Source organism: Notolepis coatsorum, assembly GCF_963971535.1.
Source record: "Notolepis coatsorum genome assembly, chromosome: 14".
NCBI classification, from domain to species: Eukaryota; Metazoa; Chordata; class Actinopteri; order Aulopiformes; family Paralepididae; genus Notolepis; species Notolepis coatsorum.
This window is the reverse complement of record NC_140178.1, coordinates 52,020,134-52,044,903: the sequence shown is the minus strand read 5'-3', so window position 1 is coordinate 52,044,903 and position 24,770 is coordinate 52,020,134. Positions and strand designations below refer to the sequence as shown.

Below are 24,770 nucleotides of genomic sequence, written 5' to 3'. Positions count from 1 at the left end.
GTCAATGAGCAGAGCCTCCAGGTCCACCTCTAGGGGTGACTGCAGTGTTCCAAGATGAGGCTCTGGGTCAATGAGCAGAGCCTCCAGGTCCACCTCTAGGGGTGACTGCAGTGTTCCAAGATGAGGCTCTGGGTCAATGAGCAGAGCCTCCAGGTCCACCTCTAGGGGTGACTGCAGTGTTCCAAGATGAGGCTCTGCGTCAATGAGCAGAGCCCTTTGCATGAGAAACATGATCAATTGAAGTATGTACTGTATGTAAGGGGACATCCTTTGTGTCCAAACACAATGAACAGAAAACTAACACTGGATAATTTGAAACGGAAAAACACTGAAAATCAGACAATCCACAGACCTGGTTATGAACAGTTTAACTGAGACCTGTTTTCTAAGTACACACATCATAATGGTTATTCATGAGACTGTTCACAATGAGGTCTGTGGATTACCTTGAGAAGCTGTCATTTTTTCTGGAAAAAGACATTACTGTTGATTTTCTTTTTTTGCATGCTTTGAGAGCCACAAACCTAGTGACATTCCTCTCTATTGTATTGGGAGTGACGGCAGACGTCTCTACGGCAGATATCTACAGACCTCTGCAAATCACACCTAAACTATCTGGATGGTTAGATAGCACTCCGGGGTAACTGAGAAAACGTTCTGTCCCAAACACATGTTCTGGCTAGCTGCCAAAAAGGCCTCGCTATAGGGAGGTGTAGTCTGACGCCACTGGTTGTTCCACCCGTATAGGGATTTATCATTGGGGAAATGGATTATCGGCTATTGTAACAATTCTGACTCATGGAATTAGAAAAACTTTCCACTTTTGCACAAAATGAGTTCCCTTCTATCACTAACATTATTGTTTAAGCATTTTTGGTTGAAATAAAATTCGGCGATTTTTTTAATGATTAATTGCTGAGCTATAGATTGTGAATGAATAAGCACAGAAAGGTACACCATGCCAATGTTAATGCTTTATTTGTTTTAAATGAGACGATTTAGAAAAGGGCAATGGGAAATGCATTGGGTTGTACAGAGGGTGGAACACGAAAAACGGCAATGACGTAACCACTACACCTCCCTATTACCTAAGGATACCAAAGCTGCTTTTAATGAGGGAAATTCTAGACCTATAAGTATTTTACCTGTCTTGAGCAAAATCATGGAAAAGTTGGTGCATTCACAAATTCAAGAGTATTTTGTTTCAAACAAGCTTGCAACAGATTCTCAACATGCCTATAGAGCTGGTCACTCTACTTCTACTGCCTTGATACAGATGACTGATGACTGGCTTAAAGCTATAGATAACTCTATGTTGGTGGGAGCTGTGCTGTTAGATTTTAGTGCTGCATTTGATGTGCTGGACCATTCTCTACTGGTTGATAAACTTAAATGTTATGGTTTTAACTCTTCTGCTTTAAAGTGGATACTAGTGTTGTCAAAAATATCGAAGTATCGATACATATCGATACTGAATATTTAAAACGGCTTCGATACTCATTTCCCGAAGTACCGATACTTTCTGCAGTATCGGTACCAGCTGGCGAGTGTTCTACCGCAAGTTGTTGACGCTGTTCAGAGCACTCAGCGCGCTTGCCCCCCCGGCTCCTCCGAGTCCAGCCCTCCCCCTCACAGAGAGCCGTCTTCTTCAGTTAGTAAACAAACATTTTAGCTGAAGATGGTAAATGCAGAGCCTCCGCAACTTGTGCTTGTGGATAAAGAAAACAGCAGAAGTGCTGTTTGGAGGTACTTCAGGTTTCAAGTAAACAACGAAGGACAAGCTACAAATGACCCAATGCTATTTGCAAGCGGTGTTAGAGCAGTGCCAGCGCCGATCTCCATAAAGAAATTAAAGAGGTTCGTGACAGCTGCTCTTTCAACGTCACTGTGACTGAAGCATTAAACCATTAACTCTAGTTTAATACATGATACGTTGTCTACTGATGGCGCATAATATCAACAGCTGATTCGTTGTAACGTTACAGCTACCAGCTAACGTTAGCTACTGCTAGCTCCGTTAGCTTAGCTGGCTACTTGTATAATTACTGCATGGTAACGGAGTAACGTTAACGTTTAAACGTTATGTCGAGGTCATACAATACTACAGTCGACAATCGACATAAGGTTAACGTTACCCCGTTTCCATCAAGTGTTTAAATAGCAGCAATCTTGTTGAAAATGTAACGTTACTAAAATGCTCCGAGCACTCTCTCTCTCTCTCTCCCTCTCTCTCTCTAAATAAATAAAAACGAAACTGTTACTAACTGTAATATAAACAGTTCAGTTTGTCAGGTACATGCAACACAGATTACAGTGTTTACATCTGTCTGCTTGAGAAAATACCATGTTCTGCATTTGCAATAAAAATTATTGAAGTGAGATGAACAGTTATTTTTAAATGTGTGATCTAAAGATAAACAAAGGGTTTTAAAATTGTTATATTTATCTTCTCTTATAGTACCAGAGAGAAGCTAAATTTGAAGCTAAATTAGTTTAAAAAAAAAAAAATTAAAAAAAAAAATTATATCGAAATAATATCGAAGTATCGATACTTTTCAAGGTATCGTATCGAAGTCGAAATTCCAGTATCGTGACAACACTAGTGGATACTAAGTTATTTGTCCTCTAGATCACAGAAGGTGTATCTAAATGGCAGCCTGTCCAGTAGCAGAGGTCTAGAGTGTGGCGTGCCGCAAGGAAGTTGCCTAGGACCTTTGCTCTTCTCTGTATTTACGAATGACCTATCTTGGGCTACCAAATGTGCTACAACAGTTCTTTATGCAGATGATTCAACATTGTATTACGCGGCACCATCATGCAATGTACTTAATGAAGTTTTGAGTAGAGAACTTAAAGTTGTGCATGACTGGGTAGTATGTAATAGACTTGTCCTTAATATCTCCAAGACTAAATGTATTGTGCTGGGAACAAGGCACAGGTTATCTACAAATCCAAAGCTTCATTTAAAGTTGTGTAATTCAGCAGTTCAACAAGTTGAAAGTACTAAACTCCTTGGAGTGATGCTGGATTGCACTCTGTCTTGGTCTCAGCATATTAATTATATTGTTTTAAAAATGGGAAGAGCAATTGGTATTTCCAGGAAATGTGCTTCTTTTGTTGCCCGTCCCCTTTTATGTCAGATAGTGCAAAGTTTAGTTTTATGTCATCTTGACTATTGCTCTGCGATGTGGTCATCTGCTGCCAGTGGTGACCTCAGGAAGCTCCAGGTGGTCCAGAACAGGGCAGCACAGTTGGTACTGGGCTGCTCACTAAGGTCTAATGTGAGCCGTATGCATGCCCGCCTCTCTTGGCTTAACGTTGAAAATAGATTGTCTTTTAATATACTTGTGCTGTTCAAGTTGGTCATGAGCAATAAGACTCCTGTTTTTATACATAATCAGATTGTTTTTAGTAATACTGTGCACAAGCATTACACTAGAGGTTCCAGTAGTGGGCAGCTTGAATTGCCAGGTCCTAGAACCAGCGCTCTGGGGAGATCTTTTATTTTTAGAGCATTAACTCTGTGGAATGGCCTGCCTCGGAACCTCTGCTGCATTTACAGTAGATTCAGTTTTAAAAAGAATCTTAAATTGTTTTTAAATTGTTTTTAACACTGTAAAGTAATTTTTTGTTTTTGTTTTACACTAATGTAATTTTAGCTATATTAATTGTTACAGTAGGTTCATTATGCATTGTGTGTACTGACTTTTAATAATTTTGTTTTTTGCAATAGTGATTGTTTTTGTGTGTTTTTTGTGTGTGGACCCCAGGAAGACTAGCTGGTTGCTATCGCACCAGCTAATGGGGATCCCTAATCAAATCAAATCAAATCTATAGTGAATTAGGCAGGAGCTAAGTGAGGTCAATTACCTAGAACTAGAGTTGACTGGTGGAGATGCACTTGTTTGTGCCAAGAGCTCCACTGAGAGCCACGGGAATGTTGCAGGTTACAATTAACTGTGACAAGGACGGAGGAAGGAGGACGGGGGAAGGAGGACGGGGAAAGGAGGAGGAAGTAGGAAGGAGGAAAGTGGACGGAGGACGGGCGCTGAACCCGCCTACCTGCCGGTTGAGCCTGACGGCCAGGATGTTGTTGGAGTAGCTGTAGTTGCAGATCTCTGTGCCCTTCTTGAAGTGGTAGACGTTCATGCGGCGCGGCATGGCCAGGCTCACCACCACCACCAGGCTGCTGGAGAACAGACGCTCCACAATGTACACGTCCTGGGTCTCTGTCAGGGAAAACCAGATGCATGAGGAAGGAGTCAATCGCTCTGATGGAATGAAATGCATATACGCATGTAGTCAGGACATAGTGACGAGTTTACTATCACGATTCTCAAGAACGAAACAACAAGGAATTGGTGTTTTAAATGGTTATATTCAGATAGTGTTTTAGTGTTGAATGACCGGCTACAGTGATTTAGAACTTCACCAGCAAGCTGCTGAAATACTGCTTACTTCTTTTTTTTAAGCTTTATGTACCCAGGGAAGATCCGCTGAAATGCCCTGCTTCACATTCATGTGTTGAACAGTGACCAGTAGGTGCAGTAAGTGCCTTGCTCAAGGGCAATTAAACGGTGGGTTGATGGAGGGGGGAGTGTAACACCCCCACCCAAACATACACACAGATTTTCCTGCCTGTCCGGGAATCAAACCAATGACCACAAGCCCACTTGCTTCTCTAACCTAGGTGACCACTGCCCCCCTCTCCTAACTACTTCCAAGCAACTAAAATAGTTCACTGACAACCTGCCAAAGCGGCCAGTAATACTGACTGACAGCTCGCCCAACCAACGCCTAACGTTCCCAGCATTTGGCTGGTGTTAATCTCAAGCCTTGTATAATGCTATGGTCATAGTATTGATGGATTCTATTCAATAATAAAGAGCCGCTTAGTACACATGTACAAAAAAAGACACACACTAGGGCTGACCGATTAATCGATTTTAAATCGAAATCGCGATTTGAAATGATGCAATTAGCTAATCAAAAAAGATATATATATTTTTTTTTACCAGGAAGTCCCATTGAGATACAAGATCTCCTTTGCAAGTTGTTGTTATTGTTGTAGGAACAGTTTGGGAGAGGGAGGTAAGGGGTTTTAGATTGTGTGTTGTGAGAGTAAAGTACAGAAAAAAAGGTTCCGTTGGGTACCGGTATCGATTCCCACGTAAAAAGAAACATTTTCAGGCTCGGTGTCCCGAACAGACCCACCGCGTAGGCCAGATGCAAGCCGCATTTTACAATAAACCTCTGTGGGGCTGCTTAAAAAAAGTTATTATAATCGCAAATTTTATCGCAATCGCAATATCCGCCAGAAAAATCGCAATTCGATTATTTCCCAAAATCGTGCAGCCCTAACACACACACACATACGTATCCATTCATCACTCATCTGTTCCACACCTTCTGTTGTAGACAGACCGGCCTCTGAGTCCCATCACACCATAATATGCCACGGTTGCAGAGCAGAATATCACCATGCTAACCACGAACACGGTGTTATGTGCCAAACTACCACTGGTGCATATTTCTTTCTTTATGCAAGTAAATGTTTCTCCTTTCAGGAAGTAAATGTTTCTCCTTTCAGGAAGTAAATGTTTAATACATATTTCAAAAGACAACTCCCCCTGTATGTGACTCTACTGCCCCGAGAGATTGAGAGAGAGTGAGGAGAGAGAAGCGGGGGGAGGAGAAAGAAGGGGGGGTATAGAGACAGATGGAGAAAGAAAGAAAGAAATAAAGAGACCAGACAAAATATAGCCACTCCAAGAGGAATGACTCGGGTTTTCCTTATTTAACATGGGAGTTTGCTGCCAAGCCCTCAAGCACAGTGTTGTTGCAGTAAACTAGGTCATGCCAGATAAACTAACCACCAAACCCTGAAAATGACCCAGGAAGTCTTGTGATGTAAAGGCGAACACACTCTGCGGTGAGATGACGTCACCATTTGGTTAGCCAGAGGGGAAGGCAGAGCTCCCTTAGCCTAGGAAAACCCCCCGGCATGGGCTTACGGTGGACTGCTTTGGCCAAGTTCTGCATTTCATTCACAAGTTCTGCATTTCATTCACAAGTTCGGCAGTTCATTCACAATTTTTTGCTAATGGTGTTAGTCGATTGGTAGAGTCCTTTCTCAGCACAATCCATGCTGTTCTTCATACTGGATACCCACAGCGCCACTTAGTTAGCCACAAACTAATGAAAAGGTCAACGGGGTCACGCTCCTGTCTTTTACAAGCTGACTGAAGGTCACTGAAGTTTACTCAGACGAAAGTATTTTTCTGGTCTACATCCTCTTAGCAGTTGTTTGTATTGAGCCGTACTGTATTGTACTCATTCTGCAATCTGTTAATAAAGTTTTCAATCAATCAATCAATCAACTCTGTGTGCACTGTGGAGTAGGTTCCGGTTACCTCACTTTTTCCCCCTTAACTTTAAGTAAAATCACACCACGCTTCAAATGGGTTTTCAATAGTCTCCTAGCAACAACAGCAGCCACAACCAGCGCTTCCCCCAAGCGCCTGAATAGCACTGCTAGCTGAACAAAAGAGGTTACATGGCCTTCGTTTTGGGCAACTTCCAAAAGGACACGTCAGTTTGATCTTAGTCACACAATACTTTGTTAAGGCGATTAGTCATTTCTTCTTTTTCACGCTGAATTAGTAATTTCTTGAAAGATTACAAGCACATCTCTGATAAGCACTGGATTTCTAAGAGGTCCTTCTGTGTGTTTACATGTGGGAAACTGAAATGTTGCACATTTGTCGATTGAATCAAATAATCGACAAGAGATTTTGCATATGCCCAGAGTTCTAAATGAGCCAGGTATGAAGCGAGATTTGTATCCTCTGTCCTGCCAAACTCTCAAACAGGTGTCAGCAATAGTGATTACTATGCTACTCCTCTGTAAGTACCTATACTTTCACTCAGCACTTGGAACCACAAACATTTGAAAACACGCTATTTCACAATGTGTTCCAAGAGGGTCCCTCTCCCAACTCATGTAACAAATGCCCATACAAGACCAAGAACATTCCTCTGAATATCGAACATAAGGTCAGTTTAACAACATGGATTAGGCTGAGTCCAAACCAGAAAATCAAATAATCAGGTTAAGTGTGAGACAGTCTTAATCCTGTGTTTGAATGTTTTTTTTTAGTCCACCCTAAAAGGAAGCGGATGACTGAACAAGGAGGTATTGCTGTAGGTTTGTTGTGGTATTGCTGTAGGTTTGTTGTGGTATTGTTGTAGGTTTTTTGTTGTGGTATTGCTGTAGGTTTGTTGTGGTATTGCTGTAGGTTTGTTTGTTGTGGTATTGCTGTAGGTTTGTTGTGGTATTGCTGTATGTTTGTTTGTTGTGGTATTGCTGTAAGTTTGTTGTTGTATTGCTGCAGGTTTGTTGTGGTATTGCTGTAGGTTTGTTTGTTGTGGTATTGCTGTAGGTTTGTTGTGGTATTGCTGTAGGTTTGTTGTGGTATTGCTGTATGTTTGTTGTGGTATTGCTGTAGGTTTGTTGTTGTATTGCTGCAGGTTTGTTGTGGTATTGCTGTATGTTTGTTTGTTGTGGTATTGCTGTAGGTTTGTTGTATTGCTGCAGGTTTGTTGTGGTATTGCTGTAGGTTTGTTGTATTGCTGCAGGTTTGTTGTGGTATTGCTGTAGGTTTGTTTGTTGTGGTATTGCTGTAGGTTTGTTTGTTGTGGTATTGCTGTAGGTTTGTTTGTTTTGGTATTGCTGTAGGTTTGTTTGTTGTTGTATTGCTGTAGGTTTGTTTGTTGTGGTATTGCTGTGGGTTTGTTGTGGTATTGCTGTAGGTTTGTTGTGGTATTGCTGTGGGTTTGTTGTGGTATTGCTGTAGGTTTGTTTGTTGTTGTATTGCTGTAGTTTTGTTGTGGTATTGCTGTAGGTTTGTTGTTGTATTGCTGTAGGTTTGTTCTTTGTGGTATTGCTGTAGGTTTGTTGTGGTATTGCTGTAGGTTTGTTGTTGTATTGCTGTAGGTTTGTTGTTGTATTGCTGTAGGTTTTTTTTTTTTTTTTATTGCTGTAGGTTTGTTGTGGTATTGCTGTAGGTTTGTTGTTGTATTGCTGTAGGTTTGTTTTTTTGTGGTATTGCTGTAGGTTTGTTGTGGTATTGCTGTAGGTTTGTTGTTGTATTGCTTTAGGTTTGTTTTTTGTGGTATTGCTGTAGGTTTGTTGTGGTATTGCTGTAGGTTTGTTGTTGTATTGCTGTAGGTTTGGAGCGGGGCAGATACTGACCACTCTCGTGAATGCAGTCCAGCTTCTCCACCGATGTCACAGAGAACAGCTTGTAGCCAGTCTTTGTTCCGACAGCCAATGACCTGCAATACACATGCGTGCACACACAAACACACACTGAGGGGGCTTTCTCACTCAACATCGGGGTCGAATCAGCTCCGTGCCGTCCTCATTCCGAGTTCCGTGCCGAACTCCCCCCCACCCCCCCCCCCTCTCCCCCCTCTAGTTTGTGTACACACTTCAGTCTTGGTGCGCTCTGGGTTTTGTTTACGGTTTGCGTTTTGAGCTTGTAAGCTTGCCGTAGTCGATGATGTCACGCTCGAAATGTAAACACAGGAAGTGTTAACACGGAGACTGGAGACTGGATGCTGATATAAAAGAAACAAATAACCAATAAATATGAAGTTATATTTGAACCTGTTGTCAAGCCTTGTCAATATAACCCACCCCCCTTTTCTCACGAATGGAACTCTGTTGTAGAGTCCGCTTTTGAGCGTTTTGCAGGGTTAACGATAACGCTAAGCTAACGGCTAACGCTAGTTAGCTTAGCCTTTTACTAGTAACATTGCTCGCATCGATTATATTGAATGTCATTGATCTACTGGTCGACCACGGCCGACTGGTTGGGCACCACTGGTCTAATAGAAATAAATACATTCGAACAAGAAAGTATAGTAGACAGCAATGGCTAACGCTAAGCTAACGGCTAACGCTAAGCTAACGGCTAACGCTAGTTAGCTTAGCCTGTTCAGAAGCTAACATTATCCCATCGCTCGTGGCAATTATATTGCATGTCATTGATCTACTGGTCGACCACGGCCGACTGGTTCGGCACCACTGGTCTAATAGAAATAAATGCATTCGAACAATGTATAGACATAGCAATGGCAAACAAAATTGCCGGGCCTAATGCGAGCCAGGGAAGTGTTGCGCTTTGTAACGTGGCTTCATGTTTTCATCCACTAAGCTGTGAGGCTCCACATGCAACGTTGTGTGTGTCACGCCCCCCGCTCCCACTAGTGCGCACCCGAGACCACCTATTTCACCGGCCCAGGTTCAGCGCCCCCGGGGACGAATCAGCGGGGGGCGGGGACGGGGGACAGCGTTCTCACTCAGACAGACACACCTTTTTCTGATGCGAGCCGGGTCTGATTCGACCCCGAACGGTGAGTGAGAAAGGGCCCTCAAATATAGTCATATAAAATACTGATTTATCCCAGTATTTCACTTTTAAACATTCATATTTACACAAGAGTATCAAGGCTTGCAGATAGAAAATGATGATGATGTGATTTTCTTTTACCTAACAGAGATGATTGTGTTCATTCATAGTTAATTTAAGTTAAAGACAGTAGAGGTTGAGTACTTTATTATCTAAAGATGGTAAGTTAAAATGTTGTGTTCACTTATAGTTAAAGATGACTGAGTAGTTTCTTGTGATATATCACATTCATACTCCAAGTGATTTAGATTTCCTTCACAAATACAAATACATGGGTTGTACAAAAAAACTAAAAAAACTGACTTATGTGGTTCTTTAGTGCATGGGTTAAATCGTTGAGCCCTATTTGACGTTGACACAATGTTCACGACTGACAGAATAAAAAATATTCTATATTATACAACGGCATGCAAATTTCTCTATTCTGATTGGCTGAAACAGTCCATTTACACGTATGTATCCTTCATAATCCACGCTCCTGGTCCCAGGACCCGCCCACCACCGAATCACATCACTCCGCCGGATCACTCCGTCGGAAAAAACAAGATGGCGGACAATAATCTTTAACAAATGGATATGTTGATAGCGTCATAACGACTAAATATAAAGCGATTCTGTCAAGGGGAACGTGTTAGTATTTTAAACAATGTTGGATGATGTAATTGATGGGTCTTGACTCAATCTAGAACAAAAGAAAAATCGCGGATTGATTGATAGATTAATTGATTGATTTAAATTTCTTCCTTCCTACTTTCCGACTGCAGCGTTCTCTCTCACACTGTCCGACGCTGGCGTACCCACAAACACACACATACACACACACACACACACACACACACACACACACACACATACACACACACACGCACACACACACTGTGACACACACACACACACACACACACACACGCACACACACACACACACACTCTTGTCTGCAACAGCGGGGGAGTCAGACTGAGAGAGAAGCAGCGCTGTTTTAAGTGAGCATGGTCTATTGAATTGATTGATTGGTTGATTGCTAATTTTATTACTGTACCCCTGGTTTCCAACTGGTTAAGTTTAGGCTAAAAGAAATAAATAAAAAAATAGGGCGAAGAAAACGTTTTTTTCCTATAGGGCAAAGAAAACGTTTTAATAAATGTTCAATCAATCATTCCAATAATACACAGTTGGATGTGTTAGTTGGTTGGATGCACTTCAAGCTGCTTCCACATGAGGCAACTTCTCTCAATCATTCCAATAATACACAGTTGGATGTGTTAGTTTGGTTGGATGCACTTCAAGCTGCTTCCACATGGAGTTGTGGGAACTACTTTTTCTGGCGGATGTTTTTTTCAATAAATCTTCGATTAATGTGTGTTTATTGTATAGAAATAAGGTTGGATGAATCTGGCAGTTGTATAAAAGCTTTACACCACGTGCAGTCGTGATTTGTGACCAATAAACCATGCCTAGGGGGGTCTAACGACCCTCGGCTGCGCCTCGGGCCTAACAACCACCCCTAGGCATGGTTTATTGGTCACAAACCACTCCTGCGTGTGATGTAATGCTTAAATACAATGCCTAACAACACAGCATAGACAAAGACTTTTTTTCTACCAGTCTAGCAAGTTCCTCACCCCTCACCCCATCCACCCTTCCTGGCAGAGTAGTTGAACCTCCCAACAGATTAATTTGAATGAGTACCGGTAGTTTGGTTTCAGATGCATATTTTCCTATGGGGAACAGATGGTGCTCTGTGACAAGTTTTACATAATTAGTGTCTCTATTCTTTTTGTGTATTTCTGTCTGTCATGATGAGACAGTTATGGCCACAGAGAGGCTAGTATGATACAGTGGGAAGGGGGGGATCTGTCATGATGAGACAGTTATGACCACAGGGAGAGGCTAGTATGCTACAGTGGGGGGGGGGCACTCTCAACAGTAACCACAGAGATAGGCTAGTATGCTACAGTGGGGGGGGGGGGTTCACTCACAGAGAGGCTAGTATGGTACAGGGGGGAGGTCCAGGGACCGAAACTAAAGCCCGCCGCCCGCCAGGGGCGGTCAGTTTTTACCTTTGGCGCTTGACACTTAGAGGGCTGCCCGCCGTGTGGCGTGTAGACGTGTAGTTCATAACGATACTCTTATTTTGATTGTGCGAGTACAGATTATAGCCGCTCTCGTCTTTTTTTTCTCCGCCGCGAGATCGTTAAAAAACTACAAGTCCCACATTGCACTCAAGTCAACGGTCCAATCACAGTAGAGTGACGTGACTGGTTTCATGAGAAAGAAAGCAAATTACCAATCGGAAGCTCTCATTTGGCTTGTTTACTTCCTGAAACGCTACCATTGCGATATGCGGGCTGAGCTACCGTTACTGTTTAAACAATGACCCAGTCAACTATTCACTTTTAGTTTAATACATGACGAGGCATTGTCTAACGGTATCTAGCTGGCTAGCTACTGATAGCTGCTGATATCAACAAATGCTCCAGCAATAGTCGACTCGAGTGCATAATACCTCCGTTCCCTCGTTAGCTAGCTTAGCTAGCTCACGTTAGATCTTATCTGTCCCAGTAAACTAAATTGTCTTAACGTTATCTACCGGGCTAGCAGTAGCTACAGATAGCTCCTGATATCAATGTCTTATAACATTGATTGAATGCGTATTCTAGCTGAGGGCATGTTGAATGTGATTTGACAAAGGAACCGTAACGTTATAAATAGGGTCCAGCTGCATCGCCGGAGAATCCTTGCATGCTGAATGTAGGGTCTAGCTGAATATAGGGTCTAGCTGCAGGGCCGGAGAATCCTTGCTGGAGCTGGAGGCTACTCAAGTATACACACAGACAGTGGAGCTGTTTGCAGATAGCAAGCATTTTGACTTATTGCGTGGTGGCGATGTCTCGCAGATAATACAACTACAAGTATGATTATATAATATATTTTTTATTTCAATTTTTTTTTATATAAAATATATATATATTTTTTTTTTAATCAAAAAAATTTTGGCAGGTAAGAAATATGCTTGGCGGGTAGACTCTTCCCATCTACCCGCCACTGGCCGGTGAGTCAAAGTTAATTTAGCTCCCTGGGGAGGTCACTCTCAACAGTAGAAGTGGCTGATGGGGGGGGGGGGGGTCACTCTCAACAGTAGAAGTGGCTGATGCAACTTATTGTAACATTCACAAACATTCCTGTTTTTATTAGTCTTCCTACTTTTGGAATGTTTACACACCCAATCCCATGAGTAGGGTTGTGAGTGTGTGTGTGTATGTGTGTGGGGGGGGGGGGGTCATGGAAATGAACTTTCAGCTTGTGAAAAGTTCCAAAATTGCAACACATCAGACCAATTCACTGCACCTGAGCAAACTAAGATAATAAGGGAAATCAATAAATAAGACACTTCCCAGTTTAATCTACATGGTGGCTATTGTGGTAGAGCAGCATCTGCATTGGCAATACCTGGAGCTCACATTTGAACTATTTCCTCCTGCACCCACACTCCTTATCCTAAACCAGGTTTGTATTCTACTCCTCTCCCCCCCCCACGATTAGCATAGCTGTGCTTATCCTCATCATTAGGGAACACGTTTCTTGTGTTTTATTGTAAATAAAAATACTGTTGAGCTTACTTTGCTAGACCTCTATCAGAACATACAAAGGGACATAAGCTATTGAAAGCCTCAAAGTAGACGCGTCACCAGGTGAACACAATCAGCAAGTCAACCAGACAAGTCAAGTTATGATTGCCCTGTAGACAAATCTTGTGGGATAAAACAATTCAAATTATTTTTATTATAGATGTTTAGTTATTTTTTTAAGTGTATTTTTGCAACAATAACAGCCTACAATTAACTGTCCTTCACAGTTTGGGGAACATAGTCTTCTCCAGGGCAGCTCCCAGTGCTCTGTAACTCCCACCTCGACATTAACACTTTGAGTGCCAGCGATGAGATTTATCGTTAGTTCATGCCAACCGTTGAGTGCCAGCGACGATAAATCTCGCTTTTTTTTTTATTAGCGATTTGAATTCATATTTCATCAATCTAGTCTCACGTTAGTGCTGCAAACTCTCTCTGAGCTCCATTGGGAAAATACCGTCCCCTATCGTCTCTCCCTGTTGTACTGCACCCCATTGGATTAGACTGAATGAAACACATGGGGGGGGGGGGGGGAATCCAGCTTCCTCATTTTACTTCTCGGGCAAGCCACCCGAGAGGATCCAAGTCATTGCCGAGCCGCAAAACAGCGTGGAATACATATTTCCAGTACCCAGCGCTGGATCAATAAACGCGATCGATATTTGGAATGGCGATCAGGAATTGGAATAATCTTTTTGGAGAACATCTGATCTGAGGTAAGCAGGGAACAAAATAAGCACCCGCCAAGCGCCAAATGCGTGTAGATTTAAGGTTTGGCGAGTAAAAATGAGAGGTCTGCCCGCCACCTGGCGTGTAGTTCATATCGATACTCTTATTTTGAAAATCCTGTGCGGGTCGCGTGTATGCCTTCTATGAAGGGGACTGCGTTTCCGCGTTCGAGTTTTGCGCTCTGATTGGCCAGGTCATGTGACATGTGCGCCAATCGTGGGACAGCAAGTTCTGCGCCTATTTCCCGGTCTAACAGCCTGCAAACTACCTGGTGTTCTATCGCCATGCTCTAAGACAAACTCTAACCTTAACCAACTTCGAAAGAGTGCCTAAGCTTAACCGTCGGAATCAGGGCAGGCGTTCTATCGCCATGCTCTAAGACAAACTCTAACCTTAACCAACTTCGAACGAGCGCCTAAGCCTAACCAGTGTAGAAACTTGCGGTCCCACGATTGGGCGTACATGTCACATGACCAGAAATTACCTGGCCAATCAGAGACGCGGAAATGCAGTTCTGTTGTAGAAGGCATTCAGGCGTGCAGGTCTCATTTCCGCCCCAAGCGCAGCTCCAGTCATAATATCTATGGCTCCGGCAGCTAGCAATGTTCAGTTCATATGATACTCTTATTTTGAAAAACCCTGTAGCAACTCTGCGCGTCATATCCGCCCAGTCCGTGCTTCTTGAAAGCAGAGCAGCGCTACACAGCAGTGCGCCTACACGACCCGAAATAAGTCTGTGGTGTTTTTTTTCTTCTCACAACGGGTCAAATGCATCTACATGCTTTGCACCGTCGCCATTCCTTTATGCCCACATCGCCCAAAATGAACGTTTATGTACCATTACAATCACTACAACGTTAGCGTAAGCTAACAAGCTAATCCTGATCAGAGGCAGAGGCGCAGAGCCATAGAGAACAGCAGACACAGTGTGGACTGGGGAAAGGGAAATGGGGGGGCACTCTCCCCTTCCCTGTGTGTGTGCGTGCGTTTGGAAAGACGATGAAGTCACTAGTCAGGACTCAGGACAGGAGTATATTATAGTAAACTGAGGATTACTGAGGATGGACAGATAATGTTGATATTCAAATATAAAAAAGTTTCGAGAGGAGTGGAAGTTTGAAGACAGACTACAATATGATGCGGGGGTGGTGAGTTGAAACAGTGTGTGTGTGTGTGTCCCGACCCCACTTCTATGTTTCAATAAATTATTTGCATTTAAAACTATTAACGCTGACTCATTCCTTCAGTCCACTATAAATTATGCTAATATTCCTTATGTTGTTTATGATATTAATTGGAAAATAGCATGAGAGTATTATATAGTAATAATAACACATGGCGATATACTAAAAAGCTATTTATAATTTTTGGCTGGTAAAAAAATCTGCCTGGCTGGTAGTTTTTAAAATCTACCAGCCAAATGGCTGGTAAGTCAAAAAGTTAAGTTTGTTCCCTGGAGGTAAGGAATCTATTTTACCAGTCTTAGGATAATCAGAACTTTTTTCACAGAGATATCAGCGTGTGCCATGTGTGTGTGTGTGTGTGTGCGATCAGGAAATAAGAGATTCGATTTTTCAGCCCGCTTATATAGCGTGCATAAGTACACATATATACTATCGATAATCTAACGTTTATTTGAAAACTATTCATAAATAGGCAGAAAAATTACAATGTTTTTTGTGTATTCCAGAATATTCCAGTAAAGGGCGTTTATCACAGAATCTTTATATTTTCCTGAAACTTTCAAAAAACGAGTTTTTCAAAATGGTATAAAATGGAAATGAACCAATTAAAAAACAATCCGTTTCGACAATGTTGACTGCAAACAAGTCATTGATATGCGATGGCCAGATTAGACACAATTTATTAGCCATAATTTAAGACAGTTTATGCGTTTGCAAATATGAGAGCTCTATCATTGAAGTGGGTGGTGGCATTCAACGGGGGTAAGGCGCACCGCATGGCTGGCAATCAAAGTGTTAAGAGACTCAGAGTCTCTCAATTTGTCTGGTCTCTCTCAAGACCCGTCTCTTCTCTACGGTCTTATCTTAGACATGATTGTGTGTTTGTGTTATGCTTGTCTGTTGTTTGTCTCACTACCCCACCCCTTAGTGTAAAGTGGCTTTCAGCTCTAGAAAAGTGCTATATAAATCGACTGTATTATTATTATTATTATTATTACAAGTCAGCTTAGGTGAAATTCCAAACTTCAAATAGGTTGCTGATGCTGATCAATATTGGGGTCTGATAAACAGACCAGTGTAGAGCTAGAACTGATCCCATGTCAGTCTGTGTTTCTGGACAAAAGAAAGTCTAACATGCCTATAAATACGTGTAATATGGAACTACACACTACAAATGTATTATGGAAAACACGGGCGCTAAGTGTATTCCTATTCCTATCAGCTGAACCCAAGTGTTGCCAAAACCCCTCAGGGCCAGAAAACGAATGTTCCTATTATTGAATTTCAAACTCTAGTCAAAACGACCGACTGGCTTTGTAAGGTTTGTTTAGCTCCTGCTGCGTTCAGGTGGCCAAGCCTGACTGACAATTAAAGAAATGAATCCCAAACACTGCAATCTGCAATTGTGTTTAGACTTGCCGTGAAGGTCAAGGATTCTTCAAGTCAGACTGTTTTTAAAGTCCACACTATGTGGGTTTTACGGTGGCACGCTTGTTTAACGCTCGGGCACTTGTTCGCGTGTCCAATCCTGTTCCCCAGCAAGAGCCAACCTGCATAAATCCATGAAAAGAAGAATACGCGCAACTGGCCCCCCCCCCCCCTTCGTCAAATGTATATACTCTCTTTTTTAGACTCTTTTTGTATCACAAACAGTACTGTATTTGTAAATCTGGTATGTCATAAATGTATAGATGTAGCAGTACTGTCTTATCTGTATGTCATATGTCATGTTATGATGAATTGAAAATGGGGGACCCTGATGTAAACAAGACGAAAGTCTTTCTCTGGTCTGCATCCCCTTAACAATTGTGTGTATTGAGCTGTACTGTATTGTACCCATTCTGCAATCTGTTAATACAATTTTCAATCAATCAATCAATCAATCAAACAAGCCAATCTGCACTAATGAACAGCCTCTTGGGACGTTATGCAGGCTTGAGTTCTGAGCGGCCATGGCTTTACCCATACAATAGAATTACAATAGAATAGATATAGGCTCGATTATTCCATCTCGAGGAGGAAATGTGAGAGAATTAAAGAAACAGTAAGTGTGCTAACCCGGTCTGGAGACGAGACCGTGAGAATTATTGTGAGCCAGTCAGATGTTGCCTATACACTCTTACTCAAGTGAGTACAGAGAAACCGAAAGCAGCCTGCTTGAGAATAACCAAGATACGTTTCGAACGTCCATGGAAACTCATATCTGTACAGTCAGTGTGAGTTATTATGTCCAGGTTATACAAACCAGAAGTGGGTCACCCGAGTGTGTGTGTGACTGTGTGTGTGTGTGTGTGTGTGCCTGCGTGTGTCATAGACTGAATGATTGTTAGCTCATAAGCAGAGGCATTTCCAAATCTCCTTTCTTGCTGAGATTCAATCCCTTAATTATCTTAAAGATTACTGTGAAACCCCATTTCAAAATGATGTATGGATGAGGACGATTTAGCCTAATACTATCCAGGTGAAAGGTGTTTGTTAAAGTGAGATCAGTATTGATAATAGTACTTTCATTAAAAAAAACGAAACAAAAAAAAAAGTCAAAACGCGTATGGCAAATAAATAGACTCCTCCTGATTTAGGCAAAGCTACTGTATTGTGACGGCTACTGACGTTACTGGGCCTGTTTTTGTTTAGGAATAAATTAGTCTGCACCGGCTTAGCTAAATTGCTTTGAACGGGGTGTTGAACTAGCGAACAGCCCCGGCGGAAAAGTGAAACTGCTCGCCCTGCTTACGTGGAGTCTTGGTTGAAAGAGGCGCAACCAAGCCCGAGCCCCGGCCCGCTCGGTCCGCTCGGTCCGCCCGGTCCGCCGGGACCGTCGTCTCCCTCTCCGGTCTCCATCCCCGATCCCCAGCAACCTCCGTCCCCCCTCCGCCCTGGATTGGAGGCCTGGGATCGGCTGCGCCTCTTGGCTCGATGTCGGCGGACGACGGATCCAGCTGAGAGACGAAATCTGGACCACTACCCCGATATGCGAACGCTCTCGAACCACCGGCTGTGAACTTTTCACCACAGTCTAATGTTTCATCAGCCAATTGTTTTGTTTTGGTCTGTTTTTTCCTAGGTTGGAGGTTCCCAGTCTGAAGAAAAAGAAAGGGGAAAAAGAAGCAAAACAAGAACAGCTGACAGCTCTGCGTCACTGCAATACCCCGTCCGATTGGTTGGTACTAAACCAATGTTGTCCGTTGTGGATATTTCCATTGGCTAAACGTAGAATAGTTTCTTTCCATAGGCTCACAGGGCGGAGAGGGCTTTGTGTGTGTACGCCCATTCACTGGGAAGGTGGTTGATGCAGTAGTATTTCCCCCCTTTATGATGTTATTCACTGGTGTGAATGGGTAAGTGGTCGCCTACTCACTAAATAGTTATTAAAGGTTCTGTAGGTGGTATTTTTGTTTGTTAAAACAATAGCTCTACACTCCCGGCAGCCATCACTGATATATATATTATGTGGTCAGTCCCTACACTCTGCAGTATCCAATAAGGAGAGAACTCCACACTGCAAAAATGGTGTGACAAAAATAAGAAATAAAAAAGTTTTTTTTTTTTTTTTTTTTTTTTTTAATCTTTTTCCCCCTCCTTTTTCCTCCGATTTTCTCCCATCCCAATGTTAGTCGTTATGCCAATTCCCAATCCCCTTCCTGGTCGCTGCGCACTTACCCCCCACAGTCGGTCTGGGAGAGTGGAGGCTACCACGTGCTTCCTCCGACACACGTCCAGCCAATCAACCGCTTCTTTTCACCTGGCAGCGCGGATTCTCACTGAGAGGGTGTAGCGTGTGGAAGGATCACACTATCCCACTTAGATCCTATCCGCGCTTAGCAGGCGCCCCGACCGAACTGTAGGAGTCGCTGTTTACAACGACCCGGACCCACCCCGCCAGCTTCTCCCACCCTCTAATACTGCCAATTGTATTAGTGTGAACGGCCAGCCAAGCTGGTGACAACCCCGGAGCACGAACGCAATCTCCGTTACGCCACCTGACCGCCCCCATAAAAAAGAGTTTTAAGCAAATAACAACAATCTGCCAGTGCAATAAGAAAATTTGGCTTGGCAAGATTTATTGAAATAAATTTAAATATATAGTTTCAAGTTTCTTTATTAGTTGTCATACAGAAGTACAGAATACTTTTATACAAAAAGCTTCTTTCTGTTACGCTCCAGAGACTGTGCTAGACAAAAATAGATAAGTATAAAATAAGTATAGCAAGTATAAAATAGAAGTCAAGTACGTAGACAAAAGTGTTCAGTATATACATATATACAATGCAGAGTAGAAGTAACTGAGTTACCATACAATATACTATACAGTGCAAAGCAGAGATGGGATGAGGTACAATTTAGGTACAATTTACAGTAAGGTGTAATGAGGTATGGGTTGTAGTGCAAATTCTTTACCAATAAATATAAAGTGTGTTTGGTGTTCTAAAGTGGGTAAAGTGGGTGCTGCAGTGAGTTGTTTGTTTAATGTTAGTGTGTGCGTGTGGATGTGTGTGCTGTGAGTGCATTTGATGGTTGTTGCATAGTGTTATTGTTCGTTGAGCATCCTGATGGCCTGGGGATAGAAGCTTCTTCTGAGTCTCTCTGTGCTTGCCATGAGACTCTGGTATCGCTTGCCTGACCGCAGCAGTTCAAATAGGCAGTTGTTTGGGTGGCTGGAGTCTTTGATAATTCTCTTAGCCTTACCCATGCACCGCTTGTTGTAAATGTCCTGGAGAGTGGGAAGCCCCCGTAGTCTGCTAGGGTCTTGTGCGGTGCTATTCCCAAACCAGGAGGTGATATTGCCAGTCAGGATGCTCTCTATTGTGCATGAGTAGAAATTCTTAAGGATCTTCTGACTGACTTGGAACTTCCTTAGGCGCCTGAGGCGCTACGGTTCTCTCTCCTGATTGGATAAAGTGGGAAGGGATACCAGAAAATGTATTTTGTGTCTACTGCAGAGTGGAGGGACTGGGAGACCCATGTTACTGACCAAACACTCAGTGATGGCTGTTGAATGGCTGAATGTAGAGTTATTTAACACTTATTTTAAACAAAGAAATACCATTAGCAGCACCTTTAAGTCAAGTCAAGTTCCTTTATTAATTCCCTTGGGGAAATTAGCAGCATGGGGGACGGGGGAGTAGAGGTACAGGCAGGAAAAAAGATAATGGTAGAAATAATAATAATAACCATAATAATAATATAAATAATAAGCAAGACACTTAACCCCTAATTGCTCCCGATGAGCGGGTTGGCACCTTGCATGGTTGCCTCTGCCATCAGTGTGTGAATGGGTGAATGTGAGGAACAAAATTGTAAAGCGCTTGGGTATACATGGTAAGATGAACATATAAATAATGAAGTATGTGATACCAACACATGTTTCTTTTCAGTGTTCATCATTCTACACATATTATTATTATTATTATTATTATTATTATTATTATTATTATTATTATTATTATTATTATTATTATTATTATTATTATTATTATTCTCTCTACATCTCAGAGGGGTGACAACAGGGTCACCCAAAGTGCAGCTTTGGGATCAAGGGTGGCCCACCACAACATTCTGTTAGGCCCCCAGAGGACTCATGGGAGGGATATAAATGTACTAAGGCAGGCCGCCTCTATCCCTTCTACAACGGCGCTCAGGTTCCGGGTTCCTCTGATTGGCCACGACGCCCACGTGACCCTACGCTAGCCCGCCCCCTTCCTGCCGCGCCGCGCTCCCTCAGCTTCCGCGCTCCCTCAGCTTCCGCGCTCCCTCAGCTTCCGCGCTCCCTCAGCTTCCAATATACCGTTAACTGGAATATGTTGTTTCTTTACACATATGTTGGATTATGTAATTGGTTTGTCATGACAAACCAATAAAAATCGCGAATTAACCGGTGGCCACAACAACACACAGTACTGGTGGTGGTGGAGGACCGGGGGGCTCCGCGTCTCGGGGCGGCAGGGGGAGAGGAGGCAGCCGGGGAGGCGGCAGGGGAGGTCGAGGGGGAAGACTGACGCCTGTCTGCAAGAAAGTGGTCTACGACGACCACGAGAGTGAAGAGGAGGAGGACGACGCGGTCAGCTTGCGATCAGAGGAGGACGAGTACTGTGTGTTGTTGTGGCCACCGGTTAATTCGCGATTTTTTATTGGAAACAACTAGGGCTGTCTTAAATACTTCGAAGCTTCGTTCGATGGCACAAGCTTCGAACATTAACACTTTGGGTGCCGGGAAACGTCTTTTCACGTCTTTCCCGGCCATGCTCAAGGTGCCGAAGACGCTTTACAGCGTCTTCGATCTGTTTACATCTTTTTTCGATTTTCCCCGTCTGAACTTCACCGCCGAGCTTTTGGCAGAAAATTTGAACCGGAAACTGCATTTCCTCTCAAATTTCACTAGGTGGCAGTGTCCCCCTATTTTCTAACACTATCACAAGAGGGTGAATATTGTACCCCACAATGAATCTGGCATTTGATTGGCCAGCATACCTGGCCAATGTAACCACAGGTATAAAACGTTTGCGCGATCCCAGAATCAACGAGGTTTTGGAGGAGAGAGAGAGAGAGAGAGATAGATAGAGCGATAGAGAGAGAGAGATTGAGAGAGATATTTGAATTGAGATCAGCCTATAGTCTATATTTATAGTGTTATACAGTATAGTGGTAGTATCAGACTAATTGTAAGGTTTCAGCTGTGCTTTAGAAAGTACTTAGTCGTGCTAAGTAGTAATACTATTGTGAGGGATTAGTGTGTAGTCTAGGTAGTCTATTTCAGTAGTAGTAATAGTAGTTTGATCAGTTAGTAGTTTCATTTAGATTATTAGATCAGTATGAAGAGACGTAGTGTAGGTAAGCGAGGGGACAATCCGGCGGCGGGTCGCTTTGTTCAGACGAAGCTGGCGTTTGGACCCGCGGTTGTTCAAGCAGCAGCAGCACCAACGTCTTTGGTAGCTCCAGCAGCAGCAGCACCAACGTCTTTGGTAGCTCCGATCGGAGAGAGCCGTGAGACCGTTGCTGGGCCCAGCAACGCGTCTCGCCCCGGGACCGGGACCGGCTCACCCCGACGCAGTTCGAGGAAGAGGAAGGCTGCGGTGGTCATATCTTCTTCATCCGAGTCAGGGGACAGCGATTCGACCGCCCACGAATCTGATGGGAGCGCCGATTGGGAACCACCAGGTAATTACACGGTCTTATATATATATGTGTGTGTGTGAAACGTGTATTTGATGATTTACCTAACGCTTATTTGAATCATTGTATACTGTGACTATGTAACGTTAGTTCGCCAAACCAACGCCGATATGCATGTGATTGTGTGTGTGTGTGTGAAACGTGTATTTGATGATTTACCTAACGCTTATTTGAATCATTGTATACTGTGACTATGTAACGTTAGTTCGCCAAACCAACGCTGATATGCATTTATTATATTCTAGCTCCGGAATCATCTGACGATGATCTCGGCTTGGGTCGGAGGTGTTATGGGTCTGATTCATCACACGAGTCAGACGTGGGACGACGTGGTGGTGGTCGACGTGGTATGTCATGTTGCAATGTGAATATTGTTTTATGTTCAAATCGATATAGTTGATGACCATGTGCTGCTACACGTTAGGTTGCATGGCTGTGTGTGTGTGTGTGTGTGTGTGTGTAGATGCCAGCCCTTTGAAGTTGTCTACAGGGTGTCCGCGGGACCTTAAAAAGTCTTAAAAAGTCTTAAATTCAACTATCAACTATTAAGGCCTTAATTTGTCTTAAAATGTCTTAAATCCGACTTTCGGAGGTCTTAAAAACATGCCATGTCATCTTATGTTTCATTGTGAAATCTGGGGGGAAACTATTAACGGGAGATAAATCAGGCTTTTTTTTTTTCTTTCACGCAAACGGTACGCTGCGCAGTGGGGCGGAACCTTAATGTGGTCCTTAATGTGTGTCGCCGTCGGGAGCTATTTCAGAACACCGGAGCATAGGTAACACGTTATTCAAGCCGTAGCGATAACGCTGACGTTTAGTTTAGTTTAATTGATTTGTATTTATTTGCACTCGTTAATTTAACATGGGAAAGTGCAAATTTAATGAGAACTGGCTCGAAAACCCTCTGTTTGCAGTGCACCGTGGTTGGTCCCAGTGAAAGATAATTACGAGGCCCGCTGCAAACTCTGCAAAAAGGATTTTAAACTGGGAACGATGGGAATAAAAGCAGTCGAGTCACACATGCACAGCGCTAAGCATGTTTACCTCTGCAAAAACCCGCCTGCAGACAACTTCAATATCAAATTTATTTTCGACGGCGACGCTGTCCACATCAACTGCTGAGGGACAGGTAGGTCTACCACCAATTACATCTGCACCTGTCCGGGTAACGTTCGGCTCCACGCCAACCCTTGAAGCTGAGGTACTGTGGGTTCTAAATACGGTCGCAAAGCATCAGTCCTACAATGGAAATGAGGGACTAGGAGAGGTGTTTCAAGCGATGTTCCCTGACTCTGAAGTCGCTAAAACATTCACGTGTGGAAAAGATAAAACGTCCTACATAGCCAGGTTTGGATTGGCTTCTTGCATCCAAAAAATCTCTTCACGGATGTAAACAAGGGCAAGGACACGTTTGTGTTGATGAGAGTGAGAGCTTCACCCCACCCTATGTATTTATTTTCTACCACACACCTACCCCCTCCTAATGTACAGTCTCCTCCCCATCATATGTATATATATATATATATGTTAGGATCTATGGGTAACAGTACTGTATATTTGCATATCATATATGTCACAAATGTAACAGTAATATATACATGTATGTCCCTATGCCATAAATGTCATGATGTCATGTATGTTGTGCATGTCATAAATGTCACTATGAATTGAAAATGAGGGACCCTGATGTAAACAAGACAAACGTCTTTCTCTGGTCTGCATCCCCTTATTATTGTGTGTATTGAGCTGTACTGTATTGTACCCATTCTGAAATCTGTTAAATAAAGTATTCATTCAACCAAACCACAAAAACAAAACAACTGGATGAATGAAAACTTTATTTAACAGATTGCAGAATGTGTACAATACAGTACAGCTCAATACACACAATAATAAGGGGATGCAGACCAGAGAAAGACGTTTGTCTTGTTTACATCAGGGTCCCCCATTTTGAATTCATATTGACATACACAACATAGAATAGATAGAATAGAAATACTTTTATTATCCCGTGGGAAATTTGACACTGCAAATCGCTCAACATTTAAACATTTAGACAGGACAGGTCACGAATTAGAATAATAACACAAATCAATCAAGTTGCCTAGGATAAGAGTAGAGTAAAATAGAATAAAAATGAAATAAAATATACAGAAATAAATACAGTAAAAACATACATGACATCATGACATTTATGGCATAGGGACATACATGACATACAGGTATATACTGTAGTACTGTTACATTTGTGACATATACGATATGCAAATAATATACAGTACTGTTACCCAGAGATCCTAACAGAAAATATTATATATATATATGATGGGGATGAGACTGTACATTAGGGGGGGGGGGGGGGGGGTTGGACATTTACGGTGGCCAGTTTCGAATTGCAGTCTCCCGTAGGTGCTCTTTAAGAGCGGTTTTGAATGTGGGCAGGGGTAAAAATGGGTTTTAGGAGTGAGGTTAAGCAGTAGTCTGACCAGTTTGTTTTGTGATGTTTGTAATCTTGTTTTTAGTGCCTTTGAGGTGCTTTGGTACCATGAGGTGCAGGCATAGTCGTAGTACCCTTGAAT

General features: G+C 42.7%; 1 protein-coding gene across 4 annotated transcripts in view; it reads right to left on the bottom strand.

The window, feature by feature from the left end:
• The window catches only part of wipi1 (WD repeat domain, phosphoinositide interacting 1), a 90,495-nt gene extending 72,500 nt beyond the window's left edge, over positions 1-17,995 (bottom strand). For 3 of the 4 annotated variants that reach the window (XM_084329385.1, XM_084329386.1, XM_084329387.1), the window contains exons 1-3: positions 17,753-17,995; positions 8,255-8,337; positions 4,063-4,229 (exon numbers count right to left, since the gene is read on the bottom strand). In XM_084329385.1, coding sequence (XP_084185511.1) covers positions 4,063-4,229; positions 8,255-8,337; positions 17,753-17,859 — 357 coding nt within the window. In that variant the 5' untranslated portion in view covers positions 17,860-17,995. The remainder of the gene's footprint in view (positions 1-4,062; positions 4,230-8,254; positions 8,338-17,752) is intronic. The other variant, XM_084329388.1, reaches the window with a different exon arrangement.
• Between the last annotated feature and the right edge of the window lie 6,775 nt (positions 17,996-24,770).